Below are 16,869 nucleotides of genomic sequence, written 5' to 3' on the forward strand. Positions count from 1 at the left end.
GTAAATCAGAACAGTCTTGATTTCGTCAAAGCATTTTGTCGACTACCTTTTTTTTTTTTCACTGACGAAAACGAAATAAAAACGAAATAAAAACTAAATATAAACTAAGCTATGATGACTAAAACTATGACTAAATATATTGACAATTTTCGTCAACAGATAAAAACTAGACTAAAATGTTAGTGAGGGATCTAGTGGAGAAGAGATCCAGTAGAACTAAAAGACAAGTCATTGGATGTGTGGTTGCGCTCAGGTGTTGCGCTCTGAAAATAGCCGATCTACAAGCTCACAACGCGTCGCGCTGCAACGCGTTGAGCTTGTAGATCTGCTTTTTTCAGCATGCAACCAAGTGTAAAATCAGCCATTACGACGCCATCAAGCCACCGCCAACATACATTTTAGTCAACTAAATCAACTGTAGATTTAGTCGACTATAATCTTATGATATTTAGTCGACTAAAACTAGACAAAAACTAAAACATTTCAGAATGACTAAAATATGACTAAAACTAAATGAAATGTTATTCAAAAGACTATGACTAAAACTACATACAAATTTGCTGTCAAAATCAACACTGAATCAGAGGTTCTGGTTCTCATATAGTGATTCGACCGATAAACATTCACTGTATTTTAGAGAGTTCTAGACCACTGATTATTTTTTTGCAACATTTTCTACATCGATTTGAAAACCTTAGATTGGTTCTATTTGAGAACATTTACAAATAGCAGATATAAATGTACACTGTATCTGCTATTCTCTGAACATTGTTGACAAATCTTAAAAATGTTTGAAAAATGGTGAATAATTTATATATATATATTTTTTTAAACACAAATGTTCTCTTATGGCGAGTCCAATTTTCATTCCTGAGATTTAAATGGACTTCAAATACATATTGAGGAGAGGAATTAACTCTCTCAGTGCCACACAACGAGCTATCCCGAGTTTTTCTGAATGCCCTCAGTGCCAAGAACGAAAAAAAGAATTGCTGACACAGTATGAAGATATTCTTTTATTTCATTGGCACTGAGAGAGTTAAGATAAAATACCCTGACTGAAGTGCAAGGGAGTCCATGTTTATTTTGTTACAAGTACATCTTTATTTATGGCTTTTTGACAATAATTGGCGACATCTTGGATTGATGCCAATGAAACATATTTCCCAACTAGGACTTCTTAGGACTTTTAGTATGTTGTTCTGGTGACTTCATAGACATGGTCTGGGAAGAAAAAAAATATGTTAAAATTACTTAGATTTTTTTTTGACAGGACCCCTACGGATGTTACTGAGATCTGTGGTCCTGACAGGGCCCCTACGGATGTTGTAGAGATCTGTGGTCCTGACAGGACCCCTACGGATGTTACAGAGATCTGTGGTCCTGACAGGACCCCTATCTGTGGTTTTGCTAGCAGCATTCTGCTTCTACGGGCCGACAGCGTGGAATAAACTCCCATTAGCTTTAAAGCAGCAGCTCAAGGCCTACTTCTTCACTCTTGCTTTTAGTTGATTGCTATTATTGTAATGTTGTTTTATGCTTTTGGAAGGTGGAAGGTGCTTTACAAATACACTTTATTATTATTATTATTATTATTAAACTCACCGCTTGTAGCTTCTTCTTGGCTGCCTTGGCCAGTTCTGACAGATCCAGACTGAGAAACACACAAAGACCAACAACTGTCAGAAAAGCACACACACACACACACACACACACACACACACACACACACACACACACACACACACACACACACACACACACACACACACACACACACACACACACACACACACACACACACACACAGCAATGGAGAGAGAGAGGGGGGGGGGGGGGGGTGAGGAGGGGGACTAGATGGGGATGTGAGGGGGGGGGGGGGGGGGGGGGGGGTTATCTGGTTGGGAGGGGTTTGGCCTCAGACCAAGAGAGGGTTTAAACTGTCACTTCACTATAATGAATAACTCTCCTTTCACTGAGATATGAGAGAGAGAGAGAGAGAGAGAGAGAGAGACACAGACAGACAGACAGACAGACAGACAGACAGACAGACAGAGAGAGAGAGAGAGACACAGACAGACAGACAGACAGACAGACAGACAGACAGACAGACAGACAGACAGAGAGAGAGAGAAAGAGAGCGATATAGATAGATAGAGAGAGTGATAGAGAGATAGAGACAGAGAGATAGAAAAATAGAAAGATCGAGCGAGAGATAGAGATAGATAGATTTATAGATAGACAGATAGATAGATCATATTTCTACAGATCTATAGATCATGTGTGTGCCCCCTCTGTTCCTGAGGGGGAGGGGTGGGTTGGTTGGTTGGTTGGTTCTATAACTCTACAGAGAGATGGGAACCAGGTTAAAGGGACAATCCACCCGTTTTCAACCTTCAAACCATGTCGTCATTACTATAGACTAGAGCACCGAGGTCTGACATCAATCACTGGCACTAGAGGGCGCTGTTCCCCTGGATCACAGAGTCATGTTTTTGTTTGTATTAGGAATCCCTCATATGAAGAATCATATGAGAAGTGTGTAAATAACGTCTCATATGGATATGAAGCATCAACTGACGGTGAAAAAGTACTAATTTAGGATTAAACACAGACGTTAACCCATTCAATCTGGGAACAAATCTGTGTCATTTTTTAATTGATTTGGCTATTAAAAAATAGCAGATCTACAAGCTCATATCGCGGCACCAAGTGCCGCGATATGAGCTTGTAGATCTGCTATTTTTTTTAAGAATCGTGAAAATGTGTGCAAATCGTTGAATACATATGTTTTTCAAAGCGAACATTTTTTTACTCAAATCGTTGCTTTTGGGGGATTCTACAAAATGTCTTCTAAATCATAACAGTCAAAAAAAAACAAAAAACTTATCAGTGGTTCTCAAACATTTTTGATGTCAAGGACCCCTAAAATGATATGTATTTGTCGGGACCCCCACCCAGAAGCAAAGATTTGAGTTAAAAATCTATAATACATATTCAAAGATTTGCATAAATGTTCACGTTTATTCAAAAATAGCCCAAATAAATCTTAAAATGACAGAGATGCGTTCTGAATGGGTTAGGGTAGTGGGAGTGACATCATTCAGGACATCGGTGCTCTATAGAGTAACAGAAGTCCTGACGTCACTCATTCATCCCCTGGTTGGTAAAGTAATGTCTCTATGGAGAATAACATTGGGTCATCTTAGAATCGTCTCATATAAGAATTGTGGTCCAAAAATAAACAAACTGTCTCTGTGATATTGTCAGAGAGGCTCTGTATCGTTTATATTATATATATATATAGATATAGATATTGTCAGGGAGGAGGCTCTGTATCGTTTATCATAGTCAGTCACTCATATTTGTCTGTTTCTGGCAAAAAAAACAACAACTAATTTGGCGGAAGTAACATTATGGTTTTCTCAGCGTCAGTTGATGCTTCATATCCATAAGAGTCAAACCGCCGGGATCATGTGATTATTTTTGGAACACAGTTCTTATTTGACGCAATATTAACTCTTATACTGCCAAAAACGTATATAAAAGTTTTTTCTTTTTAAATCAAAAACAAAATAAAAACAAATCTAAAACTATTCTTTATTTTTGGGGTTTTTCCGTTCTTCACAAAGAACCAGGAGATAACATTTTCCAAAAAGTTGCTGCTCCATTCACTTCAATGTTAAAAAATCACACCCTGTGTGAAGGTAGCGGCACCTTTGATACATTATGTCATCGATATGTGTTTATAATGTGTTTATAGCCATGTGTCACGTGAAGCTTGACCAATCACTTTGTTGACAGGTCTGACCAATCAGAACGTTGACGGGTCTAACCAATCACTTTGTTGACGGGTCTGACCAATCAGAACGTTGACGGGTCTAACCAATCACTTTGTTGACGGGTCTGACCAATCAGAACGTTGACGGGTCTGACCAATCACTTTGTTGACGGGTCTGACCAATCAGAACGTTGACGGGTCTGACCAATCAGAACGTTGACGGGTCTGACCAATCAGAACGTTGACGGTGAACACGGACAAAGTCAGGTATAGAGGAGGATTTAGCGCCGCTAAAAATAAACGGAGAAAAAAATAACATGTTTCCTATGTTTTACCTGGAAACATGCTGGCAGAGGTGGCAAACTATTTTTGAAAAACCCTGGCAGTTTAAGAGTTAAACACGTCTATGAGGATTCAGAGCGGGGGGGAAAAAATAAACGCGACCCAGGCAGGATGTGTAAATGACGTCAGACATCGGCGCTCTGTTGTGAAGACATGGTGGAAACATGGTGGAAGTGGGTGGATTCCCCCTTTAGGGGCTAGGAGGGAGGAACAGAGGGAAAGGAGAGAAAGGAGACAGAGAGGAAGGAGGAAGGAGAAGGTACCTCTGTGTGGGGCACTTAGGACGAGCTCTGTGTGTCCACCAAGCAACGCAGCAGAGAGACGGAGAGAACACAAGACCAGTGAGAAATAAAGGAATAAAGAGAGAGAGAGAGAGAGAGGTAGAGAGACAGAGACCAAATCAAAATATAAGCTTAAAAAAATAAGCTTATGATAAAGATCAAAGAGCTCCCGTTCACCACTAACTACACTGTCAAAAGTATGACATAATCGCTATTATTTGAGATAGTCGCCATTATTTAGCATAATCGACATTCATACATTTTTTTCTTGTGAAAATAGTCGATCTACAAGCTCACAACTCTTTTCCTGCCATTGACGAGATTTCTCATTTTTCTCTGCATGGTTCAGCCAGCCATCAACGAGAAAAAATAGTTTTTGTTTTTTGTTTGCTTTTTTGACATTTCGTTTATCACAAAGGAAGCAGGAGATAACGCGATGCGAAGATTTTCTGCTCCATTCACTTCAATGTTAAAAAAATAAACGGAGACAAAATTCACATTTTACCTATTTTTGCAATGTATTTTCTCTGGCAGGGAAGGGGGTAGATTGTGTATATACTCTGGCAGTTAAAGAGTGCGAGGCGTTGTGAGCTTGTAGATCGACTAGTTTCAAAACATTCATCTGTGGCACCAAGTCAAACTAAATGCAATGCCTACAGTTCCAAGTGCTTGTCAGGGTGGGGGGTCCCCAGTTCAAATATGATTATGTTTTGGGGGTCCCCAGTTCAAATATTATAATGTTTTGGGGGTCCCCAGTTCAAATATGATTATTTTGGGGGGTCGCCACACTACATTTTTCAAATCAGCCTCATGGTGGCACTATAACAGGCAGATTCACGTTTTGGCCTATAATACTCGAACTGTAGGTCTTACAATCAACATATTTTTTTCCTTAGATTCTGTGGCATTTCTTCCTCGGCCTAGCGGGGATGTACGTGCAAAGTTCCACGGCAATCGGACGCTGTGTTCATGATTTGAGGCATTTCGAACAAAACGGGCCACTCCTGCAAACTTTAGAAGCCAATCTTAGCCAATCAGGATGGAATATGAAAAATCCGACAGATCTGCCTTGATCACATGACTATAGAGATACTGTGTAACAATTTGCTTGATTTTGGATCAAGTCTGTAGGAGTACATTTTGGGGCAGAGGTTCTACTCTGACCTCCGTGCCTTCGGCCTCGTGGAGATAAAAATAGCCGGCTTATTGTTTAAAAAAGTTGCATCTTTACCAATTACCCGAATGCCCCCCAGTTAAACATCACTATAACGATAGAAAGCAATAAAATGAAAAAAAATGTAACACTCATATTTAGATTATTATCATTACACACTAATAAAAGAACCCTTCACTAAGTCCTTTAAACACAAGTACTTGAAATTGAAAATATGGAGTTAGTTTAGTTTGTTCTCCGTAAATGAATGTTCATCACACTACAGTGTCAAACTAAAGTACCGTAGCACAAAAAGACGATCTACAAGCTCACAACATGTCCTGTGTGCTTGTCAAACTGCTATTTTCACTACTTATGAAAGATTTTGAAAATTGAATGTTTTTTATCAACGAAACAACACAAAACAATCCTAATGTATTTATTATAAACTACCAACCTTCTGATTAATCTGATAAACCACTTAAGACCTGTTTTTATACCTGCTCGTACAACTGTGTTGCACAAAAATACTGGGGGGGGGGAAATCAGATCTACAAGCTCACAGCCTGCGCTGTGAGCTTGTAGATAAAATATTAGGCTTTTTTCTCTATGATTTTAGTTAGTTTTGTGTGTTATTTACTGAAGTTTCCGTTAAATATAATGATGTTTGTTGATTGTGCAGAGATCGCCAGTTAATACCACAGCTTATATTCACTAATACAATTAAACACACACTAGCACTGATTCCTACATAATAACACAATGTATATGATGTTTTAGTAACATTGTTCCAGCTGCTCTACATACAGAAATCACAGAATGAGGCTTTAAATATGTTGCTTTTATATGAAACACCCAAGACCATTAATTAGGATTTTATGGAGGATGTTTCTGAACATACTGCTGTAGTCTGACCACCTCAAATGCTCTAATCTGAAAACAATAGCCTGATCTACAAGCTCTCAATGCGTTGAGAGCTTGTAGATCGGCTATTTTCTCTGCGCAACAGGCTTCCATAGAGGACATGCTGCTAGCTTCTATGGGATCATAATGACTGCGGTTGGGGTGAACTTTAATCAACTTTAATCAACGCGCGCACACACACACACACACACACACACACACACACACACACACACACACACACACACACACACACACACACACACACACACACACACACACACACACATACCTGTCAGCCATCTGTGGAATGATGTAGTGACCATTCTTGTGATCTGTAAGGATGTAAAAGACATAAAGTCAGTTATGTTTACAGAACAACAACCATCATCCATATGATGTGTCATCATCAGTCAAGATGAACCCATTTATACCTGGATCAGCCCACACGGTGTCATACCCTTCAACAGGGTCCCCACACATTTTTAGCAATGAATTTCCAAAACTTTTCCAAAACTTTTCCAGCATATTTAGCCCAATTTCCAGGCCTATAAAACAATCATTCAGCGCAATAATGTGTCTCTTACTCCTATGTACAATGCCCAAAGATAGGCAGTGTAGCAAAAATAAAGCATAGAATATAAAATAGTACAATTTCATTCAACATTTCATGCAAAATTAGGGCATAGTGACCCTGCGAGCGAAAAGGGGTGGACGACGTTGTTGCACGGTTCGTTGTCGCTTGCGGTAGGTCAGGACGGTCTCATTCAAAAACATGTATTTGAATGAGATTTCATCGCCCGCTCGCTTCGCGTCACGTCGCATCGCTGGCAGTGCGGATAGGGTGTTACACATTCCGTTCGGCAAAAAACTACGTATGTTACATATTTCGTGTAATGTTATACATGTTTATGCAAATGTTTTGTATTAAAAAAAATCAATAGCCAAAAACAATGCATAGCCAAATATTTTTCCAGGACCCTTGATAAATTCCAGGACCTTTGATCAATTCCAAACCTTTTCCAGTACTGGATTTTTTTTTTTTTTTTTCAAAATATTTCCAGGAATTTCATGACCGTGGGGACCCTGCTTCAATACGTGTCATTTTAGACACTGACGCCGTCAGGGCAGAAATGCCACGTAATAAATCGACGGGACGCGCAATAACCCAAACGTTTGCAACTACTTTCGCCTGCCTGCGCACTTCACCGGGTATGGACTAGACCAGTGGTTCTCAAACTTTTTCATGTCAGGGACCCCCAAGTTGACATTTATTAGCCCGCGGACCCCCATTTGAAAAGATAAGCCAGGGACCCCCATAAGAGAAGGTTTTTACGGGTCTCTAGCAGTGATTCTCAACCATTTTAATTTCAAGGACCCCCCAGTTTGACATACATTAGGGCCACGGACCCCCATTTATACCCCATTCATACATTAGGGCCACGGACCCCCATTTAATGGCATTTATATCTCTGGGACCCCAATTCACATTGTAAAATCAATGTGAATTTAACTCTGAGAGTGTACAAATGGACATTTGGACACTCTCAGAGTTACAGACCCATAAGGGTCCATTTGGTTCCTGTCCATCATTTAGCTGGGGACCCCCTGGAACCCCCTCAAGTACCCCTGGGGGTCCCCGGACCCCACTTTGAGAACCAATGGACTAGACAGTAAAAAGGATGGACAAAGTGACGCCCATAGACTCTACAGACCGTAAATTAAGCCTATTTTTCAGCCATCTTTCTATACCTGGAGCACGGAAATGAATGCTATTGGTTGGGACCAGAGCGGGGGGTGGGGAATTCATTCTAATGAATGCTATTGGTTGTGTAGCTTGTCAATCAGATCATCACAAGGTAGCCACGCTCCTCCTACAGCATACCTTTACTTTATCATCAATTTTAAAACAAATGGGACCATAATTTACCTAAACACATTTCATGGTGATTGAAAGAAGACTTTAAACTAGAGACTGGAAGCTTATAGTATTTATGACCATGTTTATTAAGGTAATAAAATCAAGTGTAAAGTTTGGCAAAAACCTGCTTGAATGGAGAGAAATTCTTTCTGACGCCAGCAGGGGTAAAACAGTGAGACTACAGGCCATTTGTATGAACAGTCACTTTCTATATAGACTCAATGTACAACTCAGAAGCTGGCCCCGACGAAGGCTGCACGGTCTCAAGCAACCTTTTTGCCATGGAGTCATCTTTTTTTTTCTTTCTTGACAGTCAGTGTGCCATATCAACATGAAGGTACATTATGACACCACATCAAAATGTAATATTTCCAAAACGTTTTGATTCTCGTTCTCCTTTAGAAATATTCTCTTTCACATCAGGATGTAATGATTATTAGACTCAATAACCCACTATCTCTCAGACTCCCTCCCCAGTCAGAGTTATATCAATTTGAATGAATGTAGAATTATGTGCAAAATGTCATTTGTAATTGTGCATACAGATGGGAGGGGACTTTAACTTTCATTGACTGCATTTCAAAAATACATTTAATTTTAAAAGAAAAATCCTCTCTCTCACACATGTGTCAGGATGCCAGTGATCAGCCTCCCCTGTGCCAATGTTGGCACCCGCGCCAAAGGTTGCCCACCCCTGTACTACAACGTCATACAAAAAGCATCAAAAGTAGCAGATCTACAAGCTGGAAACGTGGCGCGAAGCGATGCGTTTCCAGCTTGTAGATCTGATACTTTTGAATTTGAATCCTGAAAAGTAACAGATTTTTCCACATGTTTTTTGGGGGAAAAAAACATTCCAGTTTTTCAGAAAACTTTAGGATTTAGAAGGTGTTTTCTATTCAATTATTTTTATCGGCCTCACAGGTCTGAATGGGTTGAAGTGCCTTGCTCGAGGGCAAAAGGCTGTGAGGGGTCAGGTACCTGGGCGTCGCCCACACAGGTAGAAGGCCAGTCTGTCCGTCAGTTCATACTGACACTCCACCAGGCGCTCGGCCAGCTCCACCTGACCTGCTTGTCTGCACACACACACACACACACACACACACACACACACACACACACAGGTTTGTGTTACTACACATTGTGAGGAAATCAACATTTTATGAATGGCATTTTTCTTTTTTATTCTAAGCTAAAGACAGTTTTTCGGCGCACAACACCGAGCACTAAAAGTAAATCAGCCATAACTGTATCTCTAATCCATTACATTACATTACATTACATTACATTATTACATTACATTACATTACAGTCATTTAGCAGACGCTTTTATCCAAAGAGACTTACAATAAGTGCATTCAACATAGGTAGGCAACGAACACTACTAATCACCAGAAGTCTGAAGTGCATTTCCTGCAAAAACAAGCAACCAAGACTATACCTAGTGCTAAGGTAAAAGTGCAATATATCAGCTACCTATTTCCTTAAACAGATGAGACAAAATAACAAAATCAAATGAGCACGAGCTAATACAAAAAGTGTATCGACTAAACAAGATCCAATAAAACAATACAACAATAAAACAAGAGTTCGTACAACTAGTTAACAACAAGTAGGCCAGGCAAAGAGGAAGGGTGGTGTTTCCTGAAGAGGTGGGTTTTCAGTCTGCGGCGAAAGATGGGCAGTGTCTCTGCTGTCCTGACATCAGTGTCTCTGCTGTCCTGACATCAGTGTCTCTGCTGTCCTGACATCAGTGTCTCTGCTGTCCTGACATCAGTGACTCTGCTGTCCTGACATCAGTGACTCTGCTGTCCTGACATCAGTGTCTCTGCTCAGTGTCTCTGCTGTCCTGACATCAGTGTCTCTGCTGTCCTGACGTCAGTGTCTCTGCTGTCCTGACGTCAGTGTCTCTGCTGTCCTGACGTCAGTGTCTCTGCTGTCCTGACGTCAGTGTCTCTGCTGTCCTGACGTCAGTGTCTCTGCTGTCCTGACGTCAGTGTCTCTGCTGTCCTGACGTCAGTGACTCTGCTGTCCTGACGTCAGTGACTCTGCTGTCCTGACGTCAGTGACTCTGCTGTCCTGACATCAGTGACTCTGCTGTCCTGACATCAGTGACTCTGCTGTCCTGACATCAGTGACTCTGCTGTCCTGACATCAGTGACTCTGCTGTCCTGACATCAGTGACTCTGCTGTCCTGACATCAGTGACTCTGCTGTCCTGACATCAGTGACTCTGCTGTCCTGACATCAGTGTCTCTGCTGTCCTGACATCAGTGTCTCTGCTGTCCTGACATCAGTGACTCTGCTGTCCTGACATCAGTGTCTCTGCTGTGCTGACATCAGTGTCTCTGCTGTGCTGACATCAGTGTCTCTGCTGTCCTGACATCAGTGACTCTGCTGTCCTGACATCAGTGTCTCTGCTGTCCTGACATCAGTGACTCTGCTGTCCTGACATCAGTGTCTCTGCTGTGCTGACATCAGTGTCTCTGCTGTCCTGACATCAGTGTCTCTGCTGTCCTGACATCAGTGTCTCTGCTGTCCTGACATCAGTGTCTCTGCTGTCCTGACATCAGTGTCTCTGCTGTCCTGACATCAGTGTAATCCCTAAAACTTCTTAACTCAATGACAGCCAACTGACGAGTGCACTCGTCAGCTGGCCTGAGGCTCAGCCTGTGATTGACGAGTTGACGAGCGTGTGGTGTTTTCAATGGTTTACGCTAGAGGACGCTGTTCACCAACCTATGAGTGATCCTATGACTTCTGGAGAACCATATCATAGCTGTTGGGCAGAATCCTCTACATATTGTTTTTGTGTGTAAATGAATGCCCACATTTATCATACAAGAGTGTCACACAGAAGTAGCAGGGGAAAAAAACAGCTCTACAAGCTCACAGAGATGTTATCTTTAGAGCTGTTATTGTCGGCGCTAAAAGTGGTTTAAGGGATATTTCACTTTTCCAACATGTTTGGGGTCATTTTAACATGTACTCAGTCTTTAGTGTTTTACCACAGACAGTTGTTTGATTCAGTATATAGATATTCATGTTATCAGACACGCCCCCTTCCTATACAAACCCATTGTAACCATGAAGGATTCATTGAGAAAAACACATGGACTTGGTTCTGGTGACTGATAGTGTCCTTCTAATGTGTGTGTGTGTGTGTGTGTGTGTGTGTGTGTGTGTGTGTGTGTGTGTGTGTGTGTGTGTGTGTGTGTGTGTGTTACCGTGCGTAGTCCATGGGAGTGTATGTGTGTGTGTGAGGGTGTGTGTGTGTGTTACCATGCGTAGTGTGTGAGTGTGAGTGTGAGTGTGTGTGTGTGTGTGTGTGTGTGTGTGTGTGTTACCGTGCGTAGTCCATGGATGTGTGTGTGTGTATGTGTTACCGTGCGTAGTGTGTGTGTGTGTGTGTGTGTGTTACCGTGCGTAGTCCATGGATGTGTGTGTGTGTGTGTGTTACCGTGCGTAGTCCATGGATGTGTGTGTGTGTGTGTGTTACCGTGCGTAGTCCATGGATGTGTGTGTGTGTGTGTGTTACCGTGCGTAGTCCATGGGAGTGCGTCCGTTGATATCAGGAGCTCCAGGATCAGCTCCATAAACCACCAGTAACTCTGCCTGTAGGATCTGACCCGCCTTGGACGCTACGTGGAGAGGAGTGGTGCCTTTCTCCTGCACACACACACACACACACACACACACACACACACACACACACACACACACACACACACACACACACACACACACACACACACACACACACACACACACACACACACACACACACACACACACACACACACACACACACACACACACACACACACACACACACACACACACACACACACACACACACACACACAGTCAGGACTAAAGCATGGCAGCATGCTGGACTTTAAAGTGTGAAGTTAGTGAGCCCGTCTGGGCGGCCAGAGGCCCTGGTCGTCTCAGGTTCGATTCCAGGCCAGCGATGTGTGTCCCTGAGCATGACTCTAAACCAGTGGTTCTCAAACTTTTTCATGTCAAGGACCCCCACATTGACACTTATTAGCCCGCGGACCTCCCATTTCAAAAGATATGCCAGGGACCCCCATAAGAGAAGATTTGTTACGGCTTTAACAGTGATTCTCAACCATTTTAATTTCAAGGACCCCCCAGTTTGACATGCATTAGGCTACGGACCCCCATTTAATGGCATTTATATCACTTGGACCGCAATTTAAAATCTATGTCAATGTAACTCTGAGAGTGTACAAATAATAATAAACTTTATTCATATAGCACCTTTTTAAACAGTGTTACAAAGTGCTTAACAACATAACATCAAACAGTGAATCAAAGAACATAGATAATTACAACAGTAAAAATAACACATAATAGTATCAACAGTATAAAAAGTTTAGGAGGTTAAGAAAGCCTTTCTATAAAAATGAGTCTTTAATTTTGATTTAAAAATGGTGATGGAACTAGCAACCCTGAGGTCCAATGGGAGACTGTTCCAAAGTGTAGGGGCCCTGACGGCAAAGCCCTGGTCACCAGCCTAGACATAGGAGGATCTAATAGGGCTGCATCGGAGGACCTTAGGCGGCGGACAGGCACATGTGGTTGTAGCCGGTCAGTTAAATATTGTGGTGCCAGGCCATTAAGAGCTTTAAAAGTTAATAGTAAAATCTTAAAATCTATTCTAAAAGATACTGGCAGCCAGTGCAGTGCAGCCAGTACCGGGGTTATATGTTCGGATCTCCTAGTCCCAGAGATGAGTCTGGCGGCGGCATTTTGAACTAACTGCAGGCCATGTATGGGTCCTTTGCTAAGAGTGGAATATAGGGCGTTACAGTAATCCAGGCGTGATGAAATGAGGGCATTAATAACTTTGTGGAGGTTAGGGGTGGAAAGGACAGGGCGGATTCTATGTATGTTCCTTATGTGGAAGAAACAGGTGCGAACCACGCTTTTTACCTGAGCCTCAAGGCGGAGGTCAGAGTCTAATAATAATACACCCAGATTTCTTGCTACTGGTGTGATGTTGGCTGACATGGAGTCAAGACAGTTGTGTAAATGGAGTCTGGAGGAGAGAGGGCCGAACATGAGAATTTCTGATTTGTTTGTATTGAGTTGGAGGAAATTTGCAGACATCCAGTTTTGGAGATCGGCCAGGCAGGCCTTAAGGGAAGATAGACAGTTGGGGTTGGATGTGTTGAGTGGCAGGTACAGTTGGGTATCATCTGCATGACAGTGGAAATTAATGTTGTGTTTACGGATTATTTGACCTAGGGGAAGCATATAAATAGAGAAAAGTAGAGGACCAAGAATTGATCCTTGTGGGACACCGTGAATGAGGGGGGCGGAGGAAGAGGTGGCATTACCTATCTTGACGGAGACGGTCCTTGTTGTGAGATAGGAGCGCATCAACTGGAGAGCACTGCCCCCCAGACCCACCCATGACTCCAGTCGGCTCAACAGAGTGGCGTGGTCAACTGTGTCGAATGCCGCACTCAGGTCAAGGAGAACCAGTATTGCAGCATCCCCGTTGTCAAGTGTCATCAGTAGGTCGTTGGTGACCTTGACCAAGGCTGTCTCAGTACTGTGGAGTGCTCTAAAACCGGATTGAAATTTTTCGAACAGATTGTAGTTGGACATGTGAGTGAGAAGTTGTGAGGATATTACTTTTTCTAAAATTTTGGACATGAAGGATAGTTTGGAAATAGGTCTATAGTTTGTGAGGAGAAGAGGATCGAGACCGGGTTTCTTTAAAAAGGAGTGAATTAAGGCGTGTTTAAATGAGGATGGGACAGAACCCGAGATTATGGAGTGGTTAATTATGGTAAGAATGGATGGACCGACTGTTTCTATTACCTCTTTTAATAGGGAGGTTGGAATTGTGTCCAGATTGCAGGATGAGGATTTCATTTGTGATATGGTTTTAGTGAGTATTGTCAGGGTAGTAGGTTCGAACTGATGTAAGGGAGCAGGAATGCTGGGTGATATTGAGGTATCATCAGTGGTGGGTGGGATCTGGAGGCGAATGTTTAATACTTTGTTAATGAAGAATGACAGTAGTTCTTCACATTTTTCTGGTGATTGTTCTAGTTGGTGACTGATAGGGGGTTTGGTAAGAGAGTCAATTACTGAGAAGAGGGTCCTGGGGTTATTGCTATTTTTTGTAATAATGTCAGAGTAGTACTTGAATTTTGCATGGATGACAGCCTCCTGGTAGGTTTTCATGAGTTGTTTGAGTTTGATGAGGGAATCGGGGTGTTTGGTAGACTTCCACTTGCGTTCTGCTTCTCTGCGCTTTCTTTTAACAGACCGGGTGTGCTCATTGAGCCACGGATTTGGGTTGGATTTTGGGGTTCTGGTTCTGAATGGTGCAATGGAGTCCAGGATTGTTAGGCAGTTGCTGTTAAAACTATCGACCATGACATTGATGTCAGTATTGTCGATAAGCTGCCCAGAGGGGTAAGATGTAAAGGCATTGCAAAAGGCGTTGGCTGATTTGGAATTAAAAATACGTGATCTAATAGGAGCGGGGCGGTTGCTGGGAGGGCGGGGGAGTGGGGCAGTAAAGACCAAGGCTTTGTGGTCAGTCACACCGAGGACCATTAACTCATCGAGTAACTCCACAGTACTGAGAGCCAGACCCAGGGATAAGACTAAATCTAAGGTGTGGCCCAGGCGGTGAGTAGCCCCAGTGACGAACTGTATAAAATCAAAAGACTCTGTGAGATTTATAAAGTCAGTGGATAGAGAGTTGGAGGGACAGCAGACATGCACATTCACGTCACCTAATAGGATGATGCTGTCGTAGCGCTGGGTAATCAAGGATAGGAGCTCGGAAAATTCAGTAATAAAACCAGAGTTGTGCTTGGGGGGCCTATAAATTAAAACGCAAAGCACTGGATTTTTACTGTTAATTAAAAAGCTAAAAACTTCAAAGGATTTAAAAACACCAAATGGGATAGGTGAACATTTAAAATTATTCTTATAAACTACAGCAAGCCCACCACCAGTGCCCTCTGGTCTAGGTAGGTTAAAATAAGAAAAGTTAGGTGGGGTGGTTTGTATAAGAGGTACATTGTCCTCTGGGCTTAGCCACGTCTCTGTGAGGAATAAAAAGTCTACTTTTTGTGCTTCGATGAAATCGTGACAAATACCAGTTTTGTGAAGCATGGATCTGATATTTAATAGAGCAATTTTGACTGTGGATGAGACACAAGTAGTGGGATGTGTAGTTGATGATAGTGAAATTAAATTGGAGGGATTTACAGAGCTACTCGGTCTATTGGCGGTTCGGTTTGCGGTGATCCTGACAGGTATACAGAAGGGGAGTGGAATGACAACATGACCCTCAGAAGGATGCTCATCGTTATTGCAGGATATGGGATCTATGGTGGAATCATGCTGTGAAGAGTATCATGTCTTGAAGGCAACATGGCGAATATAGTTTGCAGTGAGCTGTTTGATGCCTATGGTGCTAGGGTGCAGGCCATCAGGTTTATAACAGTGCTTTCTAGTCCAAAATGTATCAAAGTTGTCAATAAAGCCATGACCTGTTGCAATGCAAAAAGCTGTGAGCCATTGCTGTAAGCTGTAGAGTCTGCTAAAATGCTCGGGGCTCTTGGAGGGAGCCGGAATGGGACCAGAGAAAACACAGGATTTATTGAAACTCTCAATGATGTTTGCAAGTGCTTCTAAATCTAGTCTGAGTTTTGCAGATTGGCGCTTCAGGACATTGTTGGTTCCGATGTGTACAAACACAGTGTGGGCAGAGGGGTAGAGGCCAATAATAGTAGGTGTTAGATGGGAAACATCGGTAACAGTACCACCCGGGAGACAGAAGGTGATGGCACCTGGTATTACAATGTTTCTGGTTATAGAATCTCCAATGATGAGAATCACAGGAGTATTGTCCTTAAATAATAGCCCCTTATACACAGAGAGTTTTGGCCAGGCGAGAAGTGGATTATTCTTGATCAGAGGGGGTGGGGGGGGAGAGACACATGCAGTTGATTCAAGCGTTTCCATGGCAATCACAGTGGAAGAGTCACATGCAATTAATACAGATTCAGGGGTTGCAGTAGTAGGTATCATAGGGGACGAGACAATTGCCAATGATTCATGTTCAGGGGTTTTAGTATTATCCTGATGGCCGATGACGTCATCATTGGCCGCAGCTGTGTCTAACTCACAGCTGGGCAGTGGAGCTGGAGGTGAGAGTGGACACAGGGAGGTGGACAGAGGGAGAGTTTGAGAGAGAGTGTGGTCGGCTGCTAGTAGGGGGACTCACCGAGTGTTGGATGGCAGGAGGTGGAGGAGAACGGCGACGTATGCGCTTGTGGAGGACTATCGGGGTTAACGAGGGGCAGGGACGTTTCCGTGAGGAGTTGGAGCGAACCTGTTGCGCCTGGCCGCCGAGTGGACTGGTAGCGGTTAGCTACCCGTAAGGGTCCATTTGGTTCCATTTGTACACTCTCAGAGTTACAGAC

The 16,869-nt window shown here is 42.6% G+C and overlaps 1 protein-coding gene across 1 annotated transcript in view; it reads right to left on the minus strand.

Annotated features, from left to right (window-relative positions):
- Positions 1-16,869, minus strand: part of git1 (G protein-coupled receptor kinase interacting ArfGAP 1) — a 63,496-nt gene that overhangs the window by 27,418 nt on the left and 19,209 nt on the right. Inside the window, 6 exon segments of the mRNA XM_084064032.1 lie at positions 1,283-1,427; positions 1,606-1,654; positions 4,387-4,413; positions 6,753-6,795; positions 9,363-9,457; positions 11,919-12,049. Of these exon segments, the coding sequence (XP_083920158.1) occupies positions 1,283-1,427; positions 1,606-1,654; positions 4,387-4,413; positions 6,753-6,795; positions 9,363-9,457; positions 11,919-12,049 (490 nt within the window).

This window comes from Gymnoscopelus microlampas, assembly GCF_963454915.1.
Source record: "Gymnoscopelus microlampas genome assembly, chromosome: 8".
Taxonomy (NCBI): domain Eukaryota; kingdom Metazoa; phylum Chordata; class Actinopteri; order Myctophiformes; family Myctophidae; genus Gymnoscopelus; species Gymnoscopelus microlampas.